Raw genomic sequence first — 23823 nt, forward strand, 5'->3', positions numbered from 1 at the left:
ATCACAGAGAAGGGGAAGCCAAAAGTGGACATGACAGGCATCAAAACTCGAATGGGCAAAATGGCTGAGAGCTGTTTAAATGTAAAGAAAAAACAGCTCCATACCTGTGACTCTGCCCACCCCACACCCTGAGAACATCGCTGCAGCAAACCACCCTGACTGTAACTCAGTCTGTGAGACATGGAAACAGAGAGTGGGACAAATTTCTTATTGAATAGGTAAATTAGACAGAAAAAGAATTTAAGCAATCATAAAGTGCTAATAGGGGTTAAGTGTTACTTTAATTTTCATTTGTACTAAGTCATAAGTGATAACAGCAATAGGCCAAAGTGTGGGGTATATAGTATCCTGTGGGAGCAGATAAAGAAAATGTCCTTCGGGTGGACAAACTGTCAAGTCTGAAATCTATTCACATAGCATCACACCAATATCTCTCAAGGAGAGAACGTGTGGGGTGTGCTTCCTAAGAAGCCCCTGGTGCTCTGGAAATGATTCCAGCCTGGGAGGCCAAGCAGGTTATTATTGAGCACATTGGAGACTTCGAATGGACTAGGGTCTGTTTTAATGTCTTATGGATGTAGGATTTTCAGTACAAGGTCATATCATAGGCTTACTAGAGCTAGTCTGGAAAAAAAGTATCAGTGTTGTCTTTAGATATCATTAAAGAAACATTTACTAAGATGTTACTGAACATTTTGAAAGATATGAAGTAGCAGACATTCCTCTGAGTATTGAGGGTTCAGCAGCTGACAATTCCATCTTGCCCTGGGGGCACTTAGTTACTAGCGAAACAGGCATTTAACCTAAGAGATTCCTGGGCAAAACTTCTTCACCGCAGCTTTGGGACTGAGAGCTATTTCTCACAGTTCTAACACCTGAAATCACAACTATTTGTGTTAATGCAAGAAAAACTCCAAAGCAGCAGAGGTTCCTCTCTGCAGGGCACATTCAAGTTGTCATGTGTACAGTCTAGATCAGAGACTTCAGTCACAGATGCCTAGAGGTCGTGCCTGTCCCAGGGAAGCTGGTGGGTGGCATGGTGGGAAGCTGATAGGCGCAGCCATCTCTGCAGACATACCCAGGCGCTGGTGTAAACATATTAACCTTGTCTTCCTGTGTCCAATTTCTCAAGGGAAGCCATCCATGTCATGTTAATAATCCTAAAGAAACACAGCAAGGACACAACCACATGCCTCAAGGGTCAGATTTAGCCCATGACAACTTGTGACATCTGGTTTGCTCCCAGATTCCTCAGGGACAGTGACCCTGGCTCTCTTGTTCACTAGCATGTACCTGAGAGCTCTCAAAACAGGGCTGTACTGAATATTTACCAACCAAATTGTAAGACAGTGTTGCTATACCCATTTTATAAATGGTGTGTCTAAGGTCCAGGAGACTGCAGAGCTCACAGATGTGAGAGATGGGATTGGAGCTGGTCTTCCTGTTCCCTGGCCCGAGAGCCTTGCATGAGAGCATCCTGGTGGGAACTTCAACCCAGGCAGCACTTGTAGGCTAACACAACAGATACAAAGACTTGGTTCAATCACAGGGAAATTGCAAAGAACTTTCTTTTCTGTTTTCTAATTTCCTACCAGTCTGTGGCTGCAGGCCCAGGGACCAGCCCGTGAGAGAAGAGATACTTGATAGTGCTTGCCTGTGGTCCCTTCCTGCTCTCCTCACATCTGCCTCTCCTTCTTTCCCATTCCTAGTGGTTCATAGTACAGTCCTTGTCCCCGACTGTGACTACAGTGAAATGGATTTTGTGCAGAGAAGTCACAGGGACAGACTCATCCTGAAATAAGGACATCAGAAATGGGGCTAGTTGGAAGAGGCAAGCCCTAGAGCAATTGAAATAAGCAAACCTTTCCCAGGATAACCCTGCATGAGCGAGTAGTCCATGCTCAAAGGTGTTTGCCCTGAGAAGCAGCTCAGTGTAAAGCCACACACATACTTTAGAGCTGTCAACAATGTCATTAAGATGATTAAGTAGCCACACATGAAAATGGCTGTGATAAAATGTTGAATTAAAAAATAGCAAACTTAAAAATGCAAATTATTATATCACCATGTTCATTCAACATGTAGGCATCAAGGACCAGCTTCCTGTGAAGTAGACTTTGTGAGCGTGCTTTATGTGATGAGAGAGGGACTTGGAGACCTAAATTGTCACCTTTGCTTTAAGCCCTAAGTTTGGAACCTTCTTTTCATGATATTTTTTTCTGGGAGAAGCGGAGAAGAGTACTTTGGGCTTGATGGTCAAGCCCAGGTTGCCCCAAGATTAAACTCTTTAATAAGGAGTGGACAGAAGGGTTGTCCCTAGCCTCCACAGAGGCCCCAGTGGTCTTTGATTTTATTCTGAGGGGTCAGACAGCTGAAAGTCTCATTTATAACTCTTAGAAAATAAGAACTTGAACTAGGTCTCAACCTTCTGGCACAGAACATCTCGAAAACTCTGACAAAGCCAGTATCTGGACCTCCAACCCAGACCTCTTGTCTGAATCCTGAAGTTGAAATCCTCCCACTGCTTCCGTGACAACTCTACTTGCTTGTCTAGTAGACACCTGCTTGTTTGGAATGCCCCACAGGCACTGCTTCCTTCCCTACCAGTGCCGGCTCCTTCCAGTGCCTTCTCCATCTCAGTCTAGGGCCACCTTCTTCCAAAGACTCAGGCCAAAAACTCAGCTGCATCCTGGATTTCTGTTCATTCTGTATCCTCTGTTCAAGCTAACACTCAATCTGTTGCTTCCATCTTCAGAATCTACCTAGGATAGGACCACCTCTCACCCCGCCCAGCTCCACCACTTTAACCCAGTGTCATCAGGATTCCTTGGCTAAGCTTCTTGCTTCTTCCCTTGTCTGTGGTCTTTTCTGCACAGAAAAGAGTGATTTATTCAAAATGAGTGTCAGAGTGTGTCTCTTCTTAAAACCCTCCCCTGGCTCTTCATGATGCCCAAAGCTCAGATCTACCTCACCTGCCAAGCACCATGCTCTGCAGCCAAACCTAACTCCTGCCACCTCTTTGAGGCCATCTCTTCCTGCTCTGCCCTCATTCTCACTGGACCCACACTCGATGGTGATGGCCTTTGTCACCATCTGCCATGCCCTGTATTTACTCACTTATCTGTTACATGGTCTGTGTTCTTCCTGAAGCTCTGGGAGGGAAGGGACTGTTCTGGTGTCCTTCCCACCTGGAGCAGTGCCTGAAACATAGTAGGCACTTAATAAATATTAATTAGTTGAATAAATGAATGATGGGTGGAAGAATGAATGAAAATAGATAAATTTTTAAAAATTGTTTTATATTTTTATTTCAAAAAAATTTTAGTTGTAGATGGACACAATACTTTTATTTTATTTTAATCATTTATTTTTATATGGTCCTGAGGATCAAATCCAGGGCCTCACACATGCTAAGCAAGCGCTCTACCATTGAGCTACAACCGAAGCCCCAAGTACCTAACCTCTTAATCATTAAGATGTTCACAGGTTCAAAGCATAAAATATATATCATATTAAGACCTAGAAAGAGGCCCACTAAATTCTATCTCTGTCTCTGTAGCTGGAAAGATTCTAACTAGTAGGAGGTACTCACTGGTGGCCCTGGAGATCCTTCAGGACCAGGAGGGCCTGGGTCACCTCTTTCTCCAAGAAAGCCAGGCAGTCCTAAGTCTCCTTTACTCCCTTGCCTCCCAGGAAGTCCTGGAGGGCCAGGTGGGCCCACAGGACCAGGTTGGCAGGCACAGAGTCCTTCATTTCCTAGGTAAGGGATAAAAGTCATGTTTGTCACATTTCCTGAACAAAATCCCCAATAAGAGCTTTACTATACAAACCAGTCGTGTGAATACAGAACAAAAAGACTCTGATGTCTAGACACAACTCTTATTACAAAGGATTATGAGGGATATAGCACGAGGCAGGTTTCAGGGGTAGCTAGGCATGGTCCCTATGAGGTGAGTGTATGGAAACACAGGGAGTGTTTCGGGTCTTAATGAACTCCCCCGAATAAATTCTAGGGAGAAAACTGAGATGCAATTCCACTGAAGGACTGAGAAGCCTTTATTTGATTTCCATTGAGGAAACAAACAAGTAAATAGGTTAGGAGATAAACCCTGACTAATCAAGGAAACAAAATAATATATAAAATATATAAGAGGACCTTGTGAGTAGAGTCACCCTCTGGGTGTGAGTTCCATTCATGGCTAAGAGACAGGAGTGGACGTCATGGTGACTTAGCCACAGTGCAGCACAGAATGCTGAGGTGTCCTCACAGGGAACAGTCAAGGAGGGTGACTAATGGGGATGAACCGTCCCACAGTGCACCTCACAGACCCCCAGACCCTGCACCTGGGGTCGTCTCCAAAAACCTTTCCCCGGAAGCATACTTGCCTTTTTCTCCTTTTGAGCCTCTTCCTCCTGGGAGACCTACTTTGCCCTTTAATCCTGGTGGTCCCGGGTGCCCAGCACTACAATATATCGCTGTACAGTGGGCAAGAGGGGCAGGGAGAGTCCCATCGTTTTGGTTAATGTCTTCTATTGAAAGAGAATCTCTCACTCACGTCCTCCTCCTCCCCCTCCCTGTTCCTCTCTCATCCCCAAGCTCCAATCCCTTTTTCCTTAAGGATTCTCTCTCCTGGTGCAGGGATATGAACACATACAGACCCTGTGACTGTCGTGGCATGGCCTAAGAGCTGACCGAGTCCTCGTTACTCTCAGCCGTAAGTTAGAGAGCTACAGGACTAGGTAGTGGACAGCAACCACAAAAACACATCAAACAAGGTTCTTCTTCTTCTTCTTTCCCCCCCCCCCCCAGTGGGGTGTATGGGAAATATTTTTTCCCTTCAAATATTAGTCGTTAGTTAATGAAGAAAAACATAAAGATGGCTTGGAAAAGCAAAATGTCGGAGGCATTGGGTTAAAGATGACAGATAAAATGCCAATGATAAATTCCCTAAATCCTGGTAGAATTAAAGACAGTAAAAGACTATTAGAAAAAGGCATAAATCTACAAGACAAAGGAAGAGGAACAAACAGGCAAAAAATGAGGCAGGAAGTCCTTGTCCACCCTAAAAATGCTGAAATCCAAGCAGGCTGTGGGGAGAGCTGGGGAAGAACTGGATCTGTATCAGAATCCACCCTCACTGGAATGATGGTGAGGCTCAAAGAGGGATTTGTCAAAGAAAGAGACAGGAAGAGCCGTTTCCCCAAAACTGTAGCAGGAAACAAGCAATATCCCTTCCAACTGTAACACCCCGAAATTGGAGGAAACCGACACTGCAGCAAGAACAACACTTTTACAGAAACTGGGTAACTTATATAGCAGATGAGGGAGAGCATTCCACCCCGAAACAAAAGGAAACGTTAATAGAGAAGAACACAGTCCTCAGAAACAGAAACACACACGTTAATCGTGAGAGTTGGAAAATGGAGTCAATGACATCTCCTCCAAAAAATTTAGAAAATAAAAAGATGAAGACTAATCAAGAGAGATTAGATTTTTGTTAGTAGAAAAATTAATACAAAGTCTGGAATGAGAAAGGGAGGGGAGGATATTTCAAAGAAATACTTGAAGAAAATTTTCCAGAAGTGAAGGATATATATTGAATTAGACACATCAATCAAATGAAGCCATTGAATACCGGCAAGTAAATGCAAAGGTACCCACACCAAGGCAAATCACTGTGAAGACACTGAAAACAAAGGAAAGCTCCTACAAACTTCCAGAAAGGAAAACAGATTTCAAGCAAAGGATCAAGTCTCCAAATGTCATTGAACTTTGCAGAAGCAACACTGGAGTCTAGTGAATGATAGAGAATGCCTTCAAAATTCTGAGAAAGAAGATCTGGAATTTAATACTTTGCCAAACTATCAATCAGACTCTGCAGTGAAATAAAGCCATTTTCAAACTAGATTCCCAACTTTATGCTCTTATTCAGACCTTTTTTTTTTTCAGGAAATGTAATAAGGGAGGAGGGAGTATATCATTGAAAGTAATATGAGTTGTGGGGGAGGGGGAGAAAATATGAATATGAAGACAATTCTCAGGATAATGATGAAAGATGATTCCAAGACAGAATCTCAGCAACAAATCAAAAGGGCAACCAGACATAATTTGAAGAAACCAAAAAGCTCCAGGAAAGACTTTAGAGAATATTTAATGAGTTAGAATGTACAATAATGACATTTACATAATTCTGGGTGGTTTGAAGTTAGTTAATAATAACTATATTGAAATGAAGCAAACACACAAAGAAAGAAATATGATTTACAAAATGCTGTGGGAAAAGTAATATATATATATATATATATATATATATATATATATATGTAGTTCAGCTGGTGAACATATTTGTATAACCATTAAGTGTAAACACTAAATATTTATGTGATCAAAATCATATTAATATCAATAGGTCATGGGGTAGAGAACACTCACATGTGTGGTGGGATGGTAGTAAATGAGAGTTAAATTCATCTTCTATGGGGGGGGGACTCAAACTGAAAAGTTAAGGAACTACAATTCAAGTACGTTGAATCACTATATGGAAACACATAACAAAGATCCAGTTATGTGTGCTGCAATAATCATCTCTGGGGAAAAAAGAACTTCTAAGATTTCTGTTCTTCATAACAGGCCTGTAGAGCAGTTTGACTTTTAAATCAGACCCATCTATAACTTTGATAAAAATAAAAATTATATTTATTTACAAAATTCTGTCATTTGTACTTAAACTCTCAAATAATTGCACATACTTTGATATGATAATCCAATTTCAGCTTATATTTGCAATAGATTTTAATATCATTAAGTTGGTCCATGAAACATGATATACTTTTTTGATATTAGAAAGTCCTGCTTTCTGAATGAACCTCACCTATCAAATGCAGTGTAAATACCAGTGAGTGTAAAGGAGGAATACTTTACCATCTGATCCTGGGGGTCCCTGCAGCCCTGGAGCTCCAGCCTGGCCAGGTAGTCCTGGCCTCCCCGGCTTTCCTGGGGCAGAGTCCGGTCTCCCAGGAATACCAGCTAGCCCAGGAAACCCAGGAGGACCAGGAAACCCTGGTGGCCCAGGGGGTCCCACCATGCCTGCAAGAGAAATTAAGAATGAAAAACCACACAGAGTAAATATTTCTGTAGATGAAATAAAAATCAGTGTGTTCTTATCCAGATCATGAGGTTTCTTAAAGGGAAAAGGATGGAACAAGAGGACATTAGGCTCAGTAAAATAAGCCACACCGGCAAGAGGAAGACCACATGATCTCACTTACATGTGGCATCTAAAACTGTCAAACCCATAGAAGCAGAGAGTAGAATGGAGGATGTCGGGGCTGGAGGAAGGGGGATGGGGTGATGTCAGTCAAGGGTTCAAAGTCAGCTATGCAGGATGAGGCAGCTCTGGAGTTCTAACTACAGCATGGGGTGGGAGTTGACAACACTGGACTGTGTACTTGAAATTGCTAAATGAGAGATCCTAATTCCTTTCACCACACACACAGATGATCACTATATAGAAGTGATGGACATGTCAATCAACTGGAATGTGGTCATCATTTCACACCATATGCCTACATCAGAAAATCAGGTAGTAGACTCATAATTTTTAGGTCAATAGCCTCTCTCTCTCTCTCTCTCTCTCTCTCTCTCTCTCTCTCTGAATATAAGTCATTCTTTCTGAATGACTCTGCACATATCAAATGTAGTATAAATGCCAGTAAATGCAAAGGAGAAAAAAATTACCTTTTTTTTTTTTTTTTTGGTACCAGGGATTGAACCCAAAGGCACTGAACCACTGAACCACCAGCTCCTTTTTACATTTTATTTAAAGACAAGATTTTGCAGAATAGCTTGGGGCTTTGCTAAATTGCTGAGGCTGGCTTTGAACTTGAGATCCTCCTGCCTCAGCCTCTCTGGGATTACAGGCATGTCCCACTGTGCTTGGAAGATAAAGCTATTTTTTTTTAATAAAAAGAAAAGTGTTCTCTATGATAATGCTCCAAAGAAGTAACAAAAAAGGTGATGTTTAAGAAGTTTGTTTTTCCATAAGTTTGCTACCTACCTATAAAACAGGAGTTATAATAATCTGAAAAAAACTATATTTTTAAGGAAGGGGAAAATGAAAAAAAAACCCTGAATATCCCAGCTATTAAAATGCCTCACCTCCTTTGAATAAAGGATACAAATGGAAACAGACAAGTTTGAAGAATCAAATTTTCTTACTTTTTCCACATTTTTAGGGTTACTGGGAAAGAAGTGCACTTTATTTAATTAAAGTTGTTACCTTTTCAATTTTTCCACATTAATAACTTGGTAAAAAATAATTCAAATACACCTACAAGTCCATGTAATGGCTAAAAACATAGATTGACATATTATCTGTGTGGAATATAAAATACCTTACTTCTCACAGCAACTCAGGGTGGTGGGGAAGCACAGTGGTAAGATTTGAACTTGGCCGCTCTTGCTCTAGCTACCCGATCTTAAATAGGTTATTTAGCTAGCAAATCCTCTGTATCTACCCGGTAGGCTTGTTATGAGGATTAAACAAAATAATCCACTCAAGGAGTTTAGCACAATATTTAGCAATAACAAGGGGTTCAGGGTATTCAGACAAAGTCCAAACAAGTAATACAACTACAGGAAATCCTGCCTGCCCTTGACATCTTACATGTCTGTGGCTTAAAGACAGTGGCTGGAAGCTTGGGATGAGAGTCATCACTTCTGATAGCTCCTTCTGCCTAAGCTTGCCTGGTTCCTGAATCTTTCCATGGAAGACTGCATTTCTCAAAGATGGCCCCACAATAGCTCCAGTCCCACATGCCCCTAGAACCTTGACTTTTCCCTATTGAGAAAAGGGGTGTTCCCTTCCCTTTAATGTGGCCCTTGTGGAAGACTCTTGCCTTGTGAGCTGAGACATTTGGGACTTGGAGTTTGATGCGACCAAACAATCTCAATTCTCTGCAGTCCCTGATGCTGTGAGGAAGCCTAAATTAGGTAGAGAGCCCCCCTAGGGAGCCTGGAACTACACCAGCAACAGGAAAGAGATGCTGATTCATGCCTGAATCTCCTGTTCCAGCCCCCTCTGTGATTGCAATGGGGGAAAATCCAAAAGTCAGAATGGCTCCCTTCAGCCCTTCCTGAACTCTTGAACTTCAGAGTTAGAGGTGACACACTGATTGCTGTTGTTTCAAACCTCTAGGTTTTAAGTAGTTTGTTCAGCAGCAGACAACTGAAACCTGTCACAATGGGTAAGCATAGCATGCTGGTTAAGTTAATGGCTACCATTAGTGTATGCACATGTGCTGGGGCTTTGCCTATGTTTGCAAAAAATATCTTTCCTCCTCAAAGAACTCTGCCGAGTTTATACCTTACAGATAAGGCCCAGAAAGTTTACGCCAAGTATCAGTGACAATAGTAATAGCTGACACATTGAGATTTTGCTGTACACCAGGCTGAATTTGAAGGACTGTATACATATAACTCTTTCAACCCTAACAAGACTCCCTATTACAGACGGGAAACTTGTATGTAGTAGAAATTGGAATGTTTCTAGTTCATAGTGTAAATTTCTAAGAGTTTTACTATCCTATATTGTATTAGGTGGTTTCCACTGAATGGTAAGGCTGGGATTGGGTTCTCATTGTCTGACTCTGAAGCCTTTCTTATCCCATGGTAGATACTACAGATAATTATCAAATAAAATTTTTATAACAGGGCTAAAAATATGGGTATATTTAGAACAGATAAGTGTGTCCCTGTGTGTTTGGCGGCCATCTGGACTTCCTGCCTTCTTGGGGAGCTGACTTGGATTCTCCACATGCAGTCTGGTTGATGTGGATGCTAACTTTTGTCTTGTTTCAGGCCAAGGAGAAAGCTGACCCATCTGGGTGGCATATCTCAGCCTTGCCCCACACAGAAGAGCATGACATTAATTAAATTGTGTCTAACATCACACAAAATTTTTTTTTCAAAAGAATGAAATGGAAAAAAGAATGTATCTTGGGCCCGGGATGTGGCTCAAGCGTAGCGTGCTTGCCTGGCATGTGTGCGGCCCGGGTTCGATCCTCAGCACCACATACCAACAAAGATGTTGTGTCCGCCGAGAACTAAAAAAAATAAATATTAAAAATTCTCTCTCTCTCTCCTCTCTCACTCTCTCTTTAAAAAAAAAAAGAATGTATCTTATACCAAAAAGGTATTATTATGTTTCAATCTGTGTGGATAGAAAGTTGTACATGTAATGTAAAATAAAAGTACATCTTTGGTTCATAGTCGAGATTCAAAAACCATTGGGTCGATTTACTTGAAAAGGGCTGTGGAATTAAGAGTTGTCCTGTATATTTTGATCTGAATCTGCTAGCGACACTTTTTACTTCCTCCCACTGTGTTTTGATTTCAATCTCCAGGGGACATTATTTTTTATAAACAAGCCCAAAAGGAGAAATCTAAGACCAGAGTTCAGTGCTTTCTGACCAACGGAATATTCTATCTGATTTACATAATCCTGGGTTAATTAAGCCAAGATTACATTAGCTTTAAATGAATTAAACAAAGCTCTATTTCTTTTGTTGTCATCAAAGAGGAAGGTAGATTTGTAGATCATTAAACAAGAATTTTGAAGTTAAAAGTTGAATATTTCGGGAATCTTCTCAGGCCCTCTTGGTAAATATAACAAGAGGTACTGGCTAGATAAAATTACATTCATTCAACAGATGTAGTCAGTTCTCCTGGGTGCAGAGAACACACACATCCTACAACCTTTTTGATCCCTAAACTCGCCAGGAATACTGACCAGCACAGCTCCCCGAGGAGTTAGAGTCCTTATATCAGTTGGACTCTTTCCCAGGCTTTCTGTCCAATGTCACTGTGACCTATAGTTTTGGGGGCTCTTTTTGGTAATAGTGGAAAGCCTCTTGTTTTTGAAGTAAGGCTAAATCAAAGTTTCCTTTTGGAATCATCATTTTTATCTGCACATTTCATGGAGAAGAGTTAGGTTGGGGCCAAGGTGGATAAGGAGAATTTTATAAGTCAGTGGCAACAGGGAGAGCCTTCCAGGAGAGTGGGGAAGCTGAGGAAACACTATAACCCAGCAGCAGATTCCATAGTGTCTGCAGGTGACAGTTCTGTAGGAGGCCTGTTATACGACCCATATCTTCCTCGCAAGACCACTCTGTTGACTGACCATCTCTGAGGTCCAGCTGAGGAACCCATATTCCTTCCAAGTAAGTAATTGACTGGTTTGTGCACAATGCTCCTTCACCCTGGATGTGCACTAGAAATACAGAACCCAGCACTTTGAATCTTCTCTGAATGCAAGCATCAGTTTTCTTTAGAGCTGATCTCAAACTCAACTAAAGTTGAGGATCACAGGTGTGGGTGTGAGATAGGAAATCTGGCATATGAGATATAGTGGGTTCCTACCTGGACAAGTGTCCCCTGGTCTGCCAGGGTGACCTGGGGGACCAGGTGGTCCAACAGCCCCCATTTCTCCATAGTGGCCAGGGAATCCTGGGTCCCCTGGAGGACCTGCCAAAGATCATGACAGATGTGAATAAACAAAATTTAGTATACATTTTAAAATTCAGACACAATGATTTTTTTTTGAGGGGGGGCTTGGTAAAGTCTAATTAGGAGACTCAAGCAGTTTCCTGCCACCTTTTAAATGGAATATCTTAGAAGGGATCGCCTTCTGCCATCCCTTCTCTGCAAGTACATAAACTTCGAGCAGAGTTCTCTTATTGATTTAGGCCATGCCTTTCTTGGCTGTAGCATCTTGTTGGTGTTAGTAAAAAAATTATCTGATCCATTTTTTGGCAATTAAATAAAACTATTTTCTGATGGATGACATAATAGAAATCCCAGCATACAATTTACCTACTGAAATAAAATGTGATGTCTTATGGTAATAGACATGAACTAGGATGCACAACTCTGCATCTTTTCCTGCACATGTAGAATCTATTCTCCTGCTATACTTTATGAATTTAACCTTCCTGATGTACAAGCTACAAGACCACTGGGCCAGACTCCTTTGTCTGGATCACTGAAATCCCATTTCTGCAAAAATTATGGGGGAATAAAAAGGAACACAAACCTTTGAGTGGAAGAGATGGAGTTACCAAAACACCTGGTGGTCCAGGGTACCCACGGTCTCCAGGATCCCCCTGAAATTATTCATTCAATTTTTTTTCAAAAATACTATTATTTCAATGGTGTTGCCTTGGTATTAAACATATGTTAGAAGGACTGTGTGCATTCTTATAAGAAGTCAAGATTATAGGCTGACTAGAAAAATGATTGACTTATGGAATCTTAGGAGGACAAAGCTATACCTAATCTCCAGCCGACACATAGAGTTAAATGGTAAACTGACAAAGCTTTCACAAAAGAAAAATAAATTTTAACTCCAACAAAATTATTCTACTCCCATAAATTAAATCCTGCAGAAATCACTCAATTTCTTAAATGTACTCTGATCACTTGGTACTCTAATGCAAATAGCTTATTCACCTAATAAGATCGGAATCTACATTTTATTTTAGATGCAAGTATTGTCTTCCTTAACCATGTCCTGAGCTAGGACTGAATGTGAGGTCACAGAGGTTACAAAAGAAAGAAAAAAATGCTATGGTGGTAAAAACAGACTGCTCTCCAAGACCCCATCTCAATACTATGTAATGCCATGCAATTATTGAAACTTTCACTATAATCACTATAACCCCCTTTCAAAAGAATTATTTCTCAAATGTAAATCATAATCATGCTTAATATGATAATGATATAATAACATGGTAATCATGCCCAATAATGTATGGCACACATAAAAATAATGTACATAAAATTCACTCTTTCGAAAGTTACATTTTTGATTCTTCAAAATACTTTTTAAAATAAATTTGATAACATAAATGGTATAAATTTTTATCTTAAATAGTTTCAGTCATTTACCTTTGGGCCAAGAAATCCAAACAGCCCAGGATCTCCAACCGGTCCTTGTTCTCCCTAAAATCAAGCAAAAACATTCATTTTAAAAAATGACATATGATCAGGTGACAAGTTGCCTCATTTTCATTTAATTTGGACAACACATGCTCACTCAGATCTGCTCTCAACACTGCTCTGAGGCTGCATCAGGCAGTTTTGTGCTTCAGGTTTTGCACCCACAGCTAAATCCTGCAATCCATAAAATGAATGCTGGCCTTTCCAAATCTGTGAATGTTGGCATGCAATAGGGCAACTTGTGGTTGATTCTAAACTGCATTTGCTAATGAAAATGCATTTATCATCACTATAATGGTGTATGTTTACCTTTAATCCTGGAAAACCTGGAGATCCATAGGAACCAGGGTCACCCTAATAGATGGATGAAAATCAACAAGCAGGGTTAAATCAAAATGCATATGTCCACTCAATGTATTATTTTTTTTAATCTTAGATTGTTCTATGGATATTTAGTCTTATTTACAAAGATAGGTGAATAAAAGGAAATAAATATGAAAAGGATTCCATTTCTTTATGACATCTGATACTTTAATTGATGTTTAGTCTTATTAAAAACAACTCATATGATGGCCAGTGTTTCAATTAAGAATGTGTTTCTATTGCTGATGTTCTTCCAGTTTTATTTAACTTAATGCTTGCACTGCACCAAAAATGTTTGAAATCACTGCAATATAATTTGTCTGAAAATTCATACTTGCTTTACTCAACATCACCAATAAAAATGGCCATGGAAGCCAATGTTGAACCATTCAGTACCAAATCTAGGGTCAAATAAGCTTAGTGCCCGCACCATCTGGGAACTGGTCTCCACAGTGACCCCGTGGAGCATCCCACTAGTGACATGTATGATGTCTGGGGCTTGACATTGTGCTTTTATTTGCTTTTCTTCTAGCAACTATCCCTGGACCAGCACCTTATTTTATGAAAGGGCCTTAAATTAACCATTCCAAGTGACTGTCACATTGACTCTGAGCCAGAAGGACGATGTCACCACCCTGTCCCTTTCCCCAATTCTTCTGTCTTCTGTGTGCTTGTTTCATCTAAATGAGGTCAACAGAAGGGATGTCCTGGGACATACACAACTCTTGTTGTGCAAAGTATATTGTTCTTATGTGAGGTATTCTCCAGTTTTGAGCTCATAGGAACAGAGCTCATCACACAAATGTGTGAAAGATCCTGGACTCCAGATTCACCAGAGTTAATGATGAAGGATCCTTACCCGAGGTCCTGGGAATCCAGGAATACCCTTCTCTCCTTTTTCACCAATACCAGGCTCTCCCTTTAAAAGATGACAATGTTTAGAAAGGTTCAAGCTACAATATTTCATCAACATGGAAAGAAAGAACAAAATGAGAAACAGAAAAACAAATACTGTCCACAGCTTACAGAAAACTACTTTAGAAGAGAGGCCCCATAGGATTATAGCAAGGTGAAAAGTTCTAGTAAGATATGTTAGCATCTAAAGCAATGCTAAGGACTGTGTAAAATTTTGAATTAAGATAGCATCTCATACAAATGGAAATTAAAATGTCCTTAAATAAACTACCTTATGTCCTGGTGGTCCTGGCAATCCAGTCATTCCATGAATTCCTTTTATACCCTAAAAATCCCAATGGAAATAAGCTGACTTATTATTTAGCATACTGAATTCTATCTCTTCCAGAAATCACCTCTTGTGATGACCTGTTTCACTAGTTTACTATAATGAGGAATTGTCCATCACCTGTCACAGTCAGCAGCTGAGATCCAAACACTACAACTCTGACCCTATTCAGACCACAGGAGAAGTATAGAAGCATGGGGGTGGACTACCTTGGAACCAGGGATACAAACAGGGAATTCTGCAGGTTGGAGATGCAGCCGTGGAAAGAAGTGGACATTTTGAGTCAGGCGGGGAAATTTAACTAAAAATTGACTACAACAGAGCCTAATGTGGACTTGGTAATATCCATGCTGGAGGCTGACAGAGGAATTCCTACTTGCAAAGTGTCTATTATGTGTCTACCTCTGTGCATTTGTTACCTTTTCAATCATCAAAACATTAAACCATCTACAACATCTGAAGGACAACTGGGACCTGAGTGACACAGTTTAGCAGCCCAGCTAGGTCTGCCACTCAGCAGCTGGGTAGCGTTGAGAACAGGGGTTGCAGGGATGCATATGAGGAGCTCAGAACTCTGGGGCCATAGGTACATGCTCAGAGTTAATGTTTTCTATTACAACTTCACCAAGATGACTTATGTGGGGTGTTACCTTCTCTCCTTTGTAGAGACTAGAATCAGGGGGCTCTATCAATAAGGTGGGTCCAGGAAAACCTTGCTGGCCAACCTCACCCTTTAAAAATATCAAGAGAATAGAAATTTCATATTAATTCACATTTTTAAACAAAGAAAACTTTCACCCATGTATGATGGTATAATGCTTCTAATCCTACATGTCATGAATTTAAAATACCAATCATGGCAAATGCATCATATAATTTAAAATATTTATCATGTGTTTTTTAGTAAAATGTAATACATGGTTATGGTTAAAAACAAATTTAAAAAATCAAAATGATCCATAATCTTACCATCTAGATAGGATCTCCATTAGAGGTTGGTATAATTTTTTTGTGGTGTATGTATCTCCACATATATATGTGTGCATATATAATATGTACTGACATATGTGTACATACATATATGTGAATAAGTGGTTTGTTAAATGCAATTTAACACGTACTATTATGAGGATAATACTATATAATTACTTAAGCATGATTTAAAATATAAAATATAATTGTTATTTTATTAAATTCTTAAGTAATTTTATATTTTCATGACAATATTTTGTGATAATTTTCCTATCATACTGAAACTTCAGAATCATGATTTTTAATGTCTACCAAATAATCCATCTTAAGAATGTACTATAATATATAAGCCATTCCACTCTGGTTAGAGTTAGTCTTTTTATAGTTTACATTCAAAAAAATTTAAGTTGTTTCATATTTATTTTAAATAATATTTTCAAATTCTCTGTACAAAATAATTAGCCAAAAGTTTTTATTTGTGTCATTATAGATACTGTTCTCTTTAAGGAAAAAAAAGTCCCTTAAATTGATTTTGCCATTAATTCTCACCCTTAAGTAGAAGGTAATTATTTTATACTTTTGTGAATATTACCATTATTCTAGGCTTAGAATTATTCAATTTTTCTTGATGCATCCTGGCTGCTTAACAGCGTAACACAAGAATCAAAAGTATACATGAAAACATCATGGAATGGAGGAAAAGCCCCTAATAGAAGTGGAGCAGAAAGTACAGGTCACAGATATATAAAATCAACTCTGTAAAGGCAAAAATACATTACAATACACACTTAGGGGACTCACAGCCTCAACACTTCACATTTAGCATTACTAAGTGGCTATACATGTACAGCATTGTAACAACTGCTCTCCATGGTGCATCTTACAGATCAATAACACTCAGGTAAATGAGCAGCAAGTATGGGTGAGGACTTTCCTTTCTGAGATGACCTCAAATGAAACCTGAGAGGCCAACAAACCTGAAATGTCTTTAAAGTATGGGCCACGGTAGTATTTTTTTCACACTATGAAAGTGCCAAATATTCAGTGTAGTCAAAAGTGCAAAGAAGGAAAACCCAAAGGCTGAACTATAAAAAGTCCATAATCAGATTGTCTGGGAATAATTAGTCACAACCATTTAGGTCTGTGTTTCTTAAAACAGGATGGGAAAACATATTCTTGAACACAGGAGATATCTGTACCCAAATTCTAAACGATGCTTTCATTCCCCTGCCAATCGAAAAGACTATAAGCATTTTTTTGGATCATTTGAGGGGCCAGCCCAGAGCCAAATGCCTCCATGTTGTTCTATAGCCTGAGTCTGCAATTGCATCCAGCTGCCGTGGCACTGAATGGCCCTGGCTGGAATGCTTGCCTGGCCCTATGACACCCTGTCTCAAATGGAAATGTGGGCTTTTGCAGCTTTAGCAAAGGTATTCTTGAGGGTACCCAATTTCCCAAGTTCAAAAAAGATTGTTTCAGTGTATTTTTCATTCAGTCATAAGTCAGTGGTTCAATAACAGTTTTAATAATTATATATTTGGGAATTTACTTTGTTCTTTTCTATGTATGATAGTAAACATTTAATGTGCATTATCTATTCAATAAAATAATACTTATAAGTATGCAGTATATGATACCCATTTCACAGAAAAGAAAAATGAGGTTTAAAGGAATTCAAGAGAGGTTTGATGGTGGGTTGAATACCCCTTCCTCCGGGGACATTTGGTAATGTACTGAGAGTTTTAGTTGTCAAAATGGGGGCTGGGCATGGAGGAGATGCTCCTGGCATCTTGTGGACAGAGAGAGGTCCAGTATGCCACCAAAGACCCTGCAATACACAGGACAGCTCCCACAATAGTGCTGAGGTTGAGAAATCCCTCTCTAATGTATATTTTAATATCTTTTTGGTTTTGCTCCTTTTGCAATGTTAGGTTTCTACTTCTGTAACCTGTATTCTCTGATCAACAGTCTATCATAAATATTTCCCCACATCATGAAGTCTTCCTATGAATTTTTTATTTTGACATGGGGTCTTGCTAATTTTCTTAGTGCCTCACTAAGTTGCTGAGACTGGCTTTGAACTTGCAATCCTCCTGCTTCAGCCCCCTTGAGCTGCTGGGATTACAGGCATGGGCCACCATGCCCAGCTTCCTACGTATTTTTGACTATTGTGTAGTAAAATGACTATCTGTAAAATGACTATCTCAAACTTAAGCATATCAGAACCCCCTTTGAGCAGGAATAAGGTCTGTCCTACCAAGTCTCCACACTCAGTGTCAATCTTGGCCTTACACAGAAGAGATTCTCAATATCTTCTTGCCCACAGTTGCTAAAAGAGCCACTCATCTAAGACGTTCAGATTCTTTCCAGATAGCTGCCATCTTAAATCACTCTTCTCAAGCTTATCTTTACTAAGTTTCATGCTTTAGCAGAAAGGACTGTGGGTGTAAGGGAGGCAGGAGAGGGGACCCTGAGGGGGTTGGGAGTGAAGGGGACATTGAGGAGAAGTGGAGGGAGGGTGAGCATGTTACTAAATTCGCTTGGATCCAGTTACTTATATTTATGTATGGAGTTTAGGGTTTTAATGAAATTAACTCAAATAAATTAGTAATTACACAAAACTGCAACCCTAGATATATTATCAAAAATGCTAAATCTCTTTTTGCTAGGGTGAAATGTGTCATATAAATTAACTTGAACATAGTGTTAAATTTGGTCAAAACTGCCATTTTATAGTCAGGGGTAACGGTGCCATAATAATTCATCAAAGAGAAATTCTCAGTCATAAAATCAGGCAGACACTAGACATGAACCCAACCATCCAAGAGCCTCCACAACTAGACAGGATGCACATTTCAGCCCAGGCTCCTCGTGGCCAAAGGGGGTCCTTACCGGGTCTCCCATCTGACCTTTCACTCCGACACCAGGATTGCCCTGAAAGAGAAAATAAATCTAATTGCTTTTGAATGTTAAAAAGTAATTAAATTAATTAAGACTACTTATTAACATTTAAGTAAATAAATTAGTTGAGGTTTAAATACTTTGATAGGAGGAAGAAGATAACCCTGACAGATACAGGTGACCAGTATTTCACACAGCATGGGCTGTGTCTAGGTATCTTACTCATGACCACCTACCTTCAAACCTGGATTCCCAGGATGACCCGGAAGTCCCTAAATCAATGACAAAAACCCACAAATCAATGATCAGTCCTAGACATCAGAATATATTTTTATTGGTTGTCCTAAGTTTATTTGGGAAACAAACATTTGGTTTTAAAATGTGCATGAAATATTCTCACTCATATGTGGAAGCCCCCCCCCAAAAAAAAAAAAGATCTTCTAGCAGTAGAGAGTAGGCGAGTGGTAGATACCAGAGGCTGGTCAGGCTGGGAAGGAGAATAGGGGGCGGGGAGAAGGTTTGTGTAATGGGCACAACAGTCAGGTACTTTTCTAAGAAGATTAAGTTCTAGTGTTTCATAGCACAACCGGCCAACTATAGTTAAAAATAATTTACTGTATATTTCAAAACAGCTAGAAGAGAGGATTTTAAATGTTTCAAAAACAAAGTTTGAAAAATATACAAAGTTATTATTAATAACAAAGTTTGAAAAATAACAAGGTTTGATAAATGTTTGAAGTGATGGGTATGCTAATTACTCTGATTTATCATCATACATGTAAACATGTATCAAAATATCACACTGAACTCCATGAATATGTACAGTTTTATGTGACAATTAAAAATAAAAAACATAAAAGTCTGACTTTTTTTGTACTGGGGATTGAATCCAGGGTGCTTTATCACTGAGCTAAGTCCCTAGCCCTTTTTGATTTTTTTTTTTTTTTTTTTTTTGAGGCAGGGTCTCAATAAGTTACTTAGGGCCTTGCTAAGTTGCTGAGGCTCGCCTCAAACTTGCGCTTCTCCTGCCTCAGGCTCCAAAAGACTGACTTTTTATCGTGTATGGGCTACAGTTCGATATGAACATGAAGACAGTGGCTTATTGCTGGGGTCCCTGTGTGTGAAGATGGATTCCAGAGAGTAATGGTGGGATTTTGTTGAATGGACAGATTTTATGACCTCTCAAAGAGCCCACCTATGCCTGAACCACGACTGAAACTTGACCTTTTTCATTTCTTCTTTTTCTTTTGACTGTATCTTAATGTCAACTCTGGGTTTGTAGAGGGATAGCATCAGCAGAGCTGTACTTACCACTAACCCCGGTGCTCCAGGATATCCCATGGGGCCGGCTGGTCCTCTTGTACCCCTAGGTCCCTATACAGGAGAAAAATCAGCACATTCATTTTGGTAAATCATAATCACCCTCACAGCAAGAGCCACATAATCAGAATAGATAAAAACCATCAAATTAATCAATCCCCCCCCCCCACAGATCCTCAGCTAGAGCAGTGTCCACAGAGCCTGAGGGGGCAGTCTCCAGGTGGTGGGACAAACCCTACAGTAGGGTCCTATAAACACCCAGAAATCAATCTACTTTTTTACAAATAAACCTTGTATAAAAAAAGTTGAGAAGAAAACTTGCAGCTAGACTGCTAAAATTTCTACATATTGCTATTTTGGTATATATCAGGATGCTTCAAAAACATTGATATTAGTTTATGTTAATTAATATGAAAATGTGCATGTATTTATAATCTTTATTGACTCTTTTTAGCTATACATAAGATTAAGACTTGTGTATAGCTTACACAATGATACGATCATGGAACATAAATTTCTCTAAGTCAGACCTTCCTTTTTCCCTTCCTTCTACCTGCCTCTGTTTCCTTCCCTCTATTCCACTGATTTCTGCTCTTTACATGGAGATTTTTTTTAATTAGTGTCTTTTGATATACCTCATGGTGAGACCCACTGTGATGTGTTCATAGACATACCTAGGGCAGGCAGGTCACATTCAGCCACTGTTGCTCCCTTATCCTGTCTGTCCTACCATCGCCTCACTCCCTTTCCTCTATTTCACTGATATTTATTCTATTTTGATGGAATTCCCCCTACCCTTTTCTTTCTTTTTTTTTCTCCTTATTTGAGACTAGTTTCCATGTATCAGAGAAAACATCTGATCTTTGACTTTCTGGGTCTAGCTTATTTCACTTAGGATAGTCTCCAGTTCCATCTATTTACCAGCAAATGCCATAATTTCATTCTTCTTTATGGCTGAGTAATACTTCATTGTGTATATATACATTTTCTTTATCCATTCATCTGTTGGTGGGAACCTAGGTTGGTTATTACATTTTTCCTTTTACTGTGGCATAACTGTGAACACTTTAGCAGGGAATGGTTACAGTTGGGTCACCCTAGAAGGGTGGAGAGAGGCCCTTTGCTCCACTGCTCTTGTCAAATGATTTGCAAGTGTGTAATGAAATCACCCTCATTAGGAGAATGAACAGGACAATTGTTATTTTAACAGTGCCATCAAGGACATCTCATTTTCTACAAGACTAATGTCATCACTGAATCAGACATCTCAGGGACGGGAATGTGGAGCAAAATATTAAATAGGATATGCAATTGTTGATTCGGCAGGCAAAAATGGCACCAAGAGGCAGAGTAAAATAATTTCCACTTGGTATTTGCAGGTGGCCTATTATATATGTGGTTTTTAAGCAGACTTACCTTCCTAAATATTAAGTGTCTGCATAGACCTGATCAACCCAAAGGATGGTTAAGAGAGAAGGGAAGATAAGGGGAGGCCTCATGAGACCAAGGCCTGCCTGTGGGCCTCAACCTGTGTGCCTGTCACAGATGAACTTCATGCTCTGCTGTCTCCATCTGAAGTTCTTAACAATTGTTACTTAAGGGATCTATATTTTCATTTGGGATTAGGTGGGACCATCAAATTGTGCAGCTGGTCCTGCTGGGTTTAAAATTGAGTGCATGGTAGGCTGTTTGCAGAAGAAAGAGAAGCATGGGAGAAGCATGCTCGGGAGACTTACTGGTAAGCCAGGTGGTCCTGGGTCCCCTCTGTCTCCCTGTAAAAATAGCAACATATGGTTTTACAAGAGCCACACAATTTCCCTAAAACACACAGGATGTAAAAATAGAAACACACATAGGAATTATTTGGACTAGACTAAGGGTGGGGTTTGCTCAATTTTTCAGTGTTGGGAAGATCAACACTGGGAAGGTGACTGTCCTTCTCCATTCCCAGGTCCTGAATTCTCCTCCTACGCAGTGGGGACTGTATCCTCTCTAAAGTCATGATGACATAGAATGAAGATGAAGACTGCCTTTCTGTTTAAATTTGCCTAAATTCTCACTGCACTGGCCCTTCCTCCGTGCAGTTTGCCTGTCTCTGGTCTCATGGCCACACCTGGCCTTGCTCCTTCGACCACCCTAGAGGGGATGTAGAAGGGGCTCTGGGGAGTGTCTCTCATACTTGCCTCTGTCCAGACGTAATGATGGACTCTGCCCTGAGACTCAACCTGCTTTAGGTGTGTATTTACTTGGATATAGACTCTTTTAAAAAAATATAAGTTATGCATAAGATATCTTCACCTCTTTGGGGCGTACAGTTATTTCTGTGGCACTCAGTGCATGCGCATTACTATTCAAGCATGACCGTGGCCTATCTCCAGACTTTTTCATCTTCCCCAGAGAAAGCTCTGTACCCATTAAACACTAACTCCCCCAGGGGCCCCCCGCAGCCCCTGGCAACTGCTACTCCACTCTCCATCTCTAGGAGTTTGACCACTCAAGGGCCTTATGTAAGTGGAATCAATATCTACCCCTTTCCAACTGGCTTATTCCGCTTAGCATTATGTGATCAAGGTTCATGCATATTGTTGCATGTGTCAGAATTCCCTTCCTTTTAAAGGATGAAGACTATACATTTGTAGGAATGTACCCACCCATACTCATTTGCCTATCCATTCATCTGTTGATAGACACCCGGGCAACTTCCACTTTGGGGCAATTGTGAAGAATGCTGCTGTGGATGCACTAATACCTGTTCCAGACTCTGCTTTCAGTCTTTTGGGTTATGTACCCCAGAAGTGAAATTGCTGGGTCATATAGGAACCCAGGTTTAATTTTTTCAGGAAATGCTCTATTGTTTTCCACAGCAGCTAAGCCATTTTACATTCCCACCAGCAATGACCAAGGGGTCCAACTCTCTGGGTAGCTGCCAACACTGGTTAGTTTTGTCATTTTTTTATAATAGCCATCTGAATGGGTCAGAAGTGGATATGGACTTAAGAGCATGGTTTCTCAAAGGTATTTGATCCACAGACTGTTTTTATTTAGTTTCTGCTTAAGACAAGAAATTCCTCCTCTCCTTCCACGTATAATTATCATCACAATTACAGAAAGATAATAATAATTTCCATAACTAATATCAGAAGTATGTTACAGTTTACAATCTGCTGCAATTTGAATTGTTATAACAGGTCACCTTGATAATGCTGAGAGGAAAGCAGGGTAAATAATATTTTAATTTTCTTTCATAAGGAAGGGAAATGAGTGTCAAGGGATGACTTGAGGTCACATGGTAACTAAGGGTCAGTTTGCTCCTTCCAACACACCACACTGGCTCCTGGAATGACCCTGTTTTATAATGAAGTTTATTATGTTGTTTAAACATTAAGCAAAATCATAGTTCTTGCTGTTCATGTATGAATGGGGGCAGAGACTACAAATAAATACTGTGAGCTCTCAAAAAGGATCAGCACTCTAGTGTGGCCACAGAACTTAGGGTCTAGTAGTAGTCTGGGATGAGTTTTAACTAATTGTTGTAGAACATTCTTCCTTTAGAGGGTATAACCATATGTCTTGAAAATGTACTATATTTTCTCTTGATCATCATTTTTTCTGACCTTCCTTTATTTATCCATGACGTCTTATATTACAGAGATGAGTTGATCACTCAAGAGCTTATTTTGGAATGTTTGTACATCAGTGTGTCTGCTAAAAACACAGAAGCACTTAATTTATAAATGATAGTGCTAGAAGATTTCCATAATTCATAAGATCAATAGTGGTGACTTATTATACATGAGGACAAGTATCACTATTAGAATATTTTAATTATGAATAAATAAGTGGTCCTCAACAAGGGCTTATTTTCCTTCAGGGGACACTTGGTCATATCTGGAGATGCTACCTGCACCTAGTGGGTAGAGTCCAGAGGCCAGGCGAGCTGCTCAATATCCTACAATGCTCAGAAAAGCCCCCACAGCAAGTGATTATCTGGCCCCAAATGCCAACTTGAGAAATCTTGAAATAAATG

At 39.9% G+C, this 23823-nt stretch overlaps 1 protein-coding gene across 1 annotated transcript in view; it reads right to left on the reverse strand.

Moving 5' to 3' along the window:
- Nucleotides 1-23823, reverse strand: part of Col4a4 (collagen type IV alpha 4 chain) — a 114086-nt gene that overhangs the window by 60912 nt on the left and 29351 nt on the right. Inside the window, exons 8-21 of the mRNA XM_077790975.1 lie at nucleotides 21533-21568; nucleotides 19788-19850; nucleotides 18713-18748; nucleotides 18468-18509; nucleotides 15254-15334; nucleotides 14547-14600; nucleotides 14220-14279; nucleotides 13307-13351; nucleotides 12947-13000; nucleotides 12093-12162; nucleotides 11420-11524; nucleotides 6923-7087; nucleotides 4387-4476; nucleotides 3593-3756 (exon numbers count right to left, since the gene is read on the reverse strand). Coding sequence (XP_077647101.1) covers nucleotides 3593-3756; nucleotides 4387-4476; nucleotides 6923-7087; nucleotides 11420-11524; nucleotides 12093-12162; nucleotides 12947-13000; nucleotides 13307-13351; nucleotides 14220-14279; nucleotides 14547-14600; nucleotides 15254-15334; nucleotides 18468-18509; nucleotides 18713-18748; nucleotides 19788-19850; nucleotides 21533-21568 — 1065 coding nt within the window. The remainder of the gene's footprint in view (nucleotides 1-3592; nucleotides 3757-4386; nucleotides 4477-6922; nucleotides 7088-11419; nucleotides 11525-12092; nucleotides 12163-12946; nucleotides 13001-13306; nucleotides 13352-14219; nucleotides 14280-14546; nucleotides 14601-15253; nucleotides 15335-18467; nucleotides 18510-18712; nucleotides 18749-19787; nucleotides 19851-21532; nucleotides 21569-23823) is intronic.

This window comes from Urocitellus parryii, chromosome 1, assembly GCF_045843805.1.
Source record: "Urocitellus parryii isolate mUroPar1 chromosome 1, mUroPar1.hap1, whole genome shotgun sequence".
Taxonomy (NCBI): domain Eukaryota; kingdom Metazoa; phylum Chordata; class Mammalia; order Rodentia; family Sciuridae; genus Urocitellus; species Urocitellus parryii.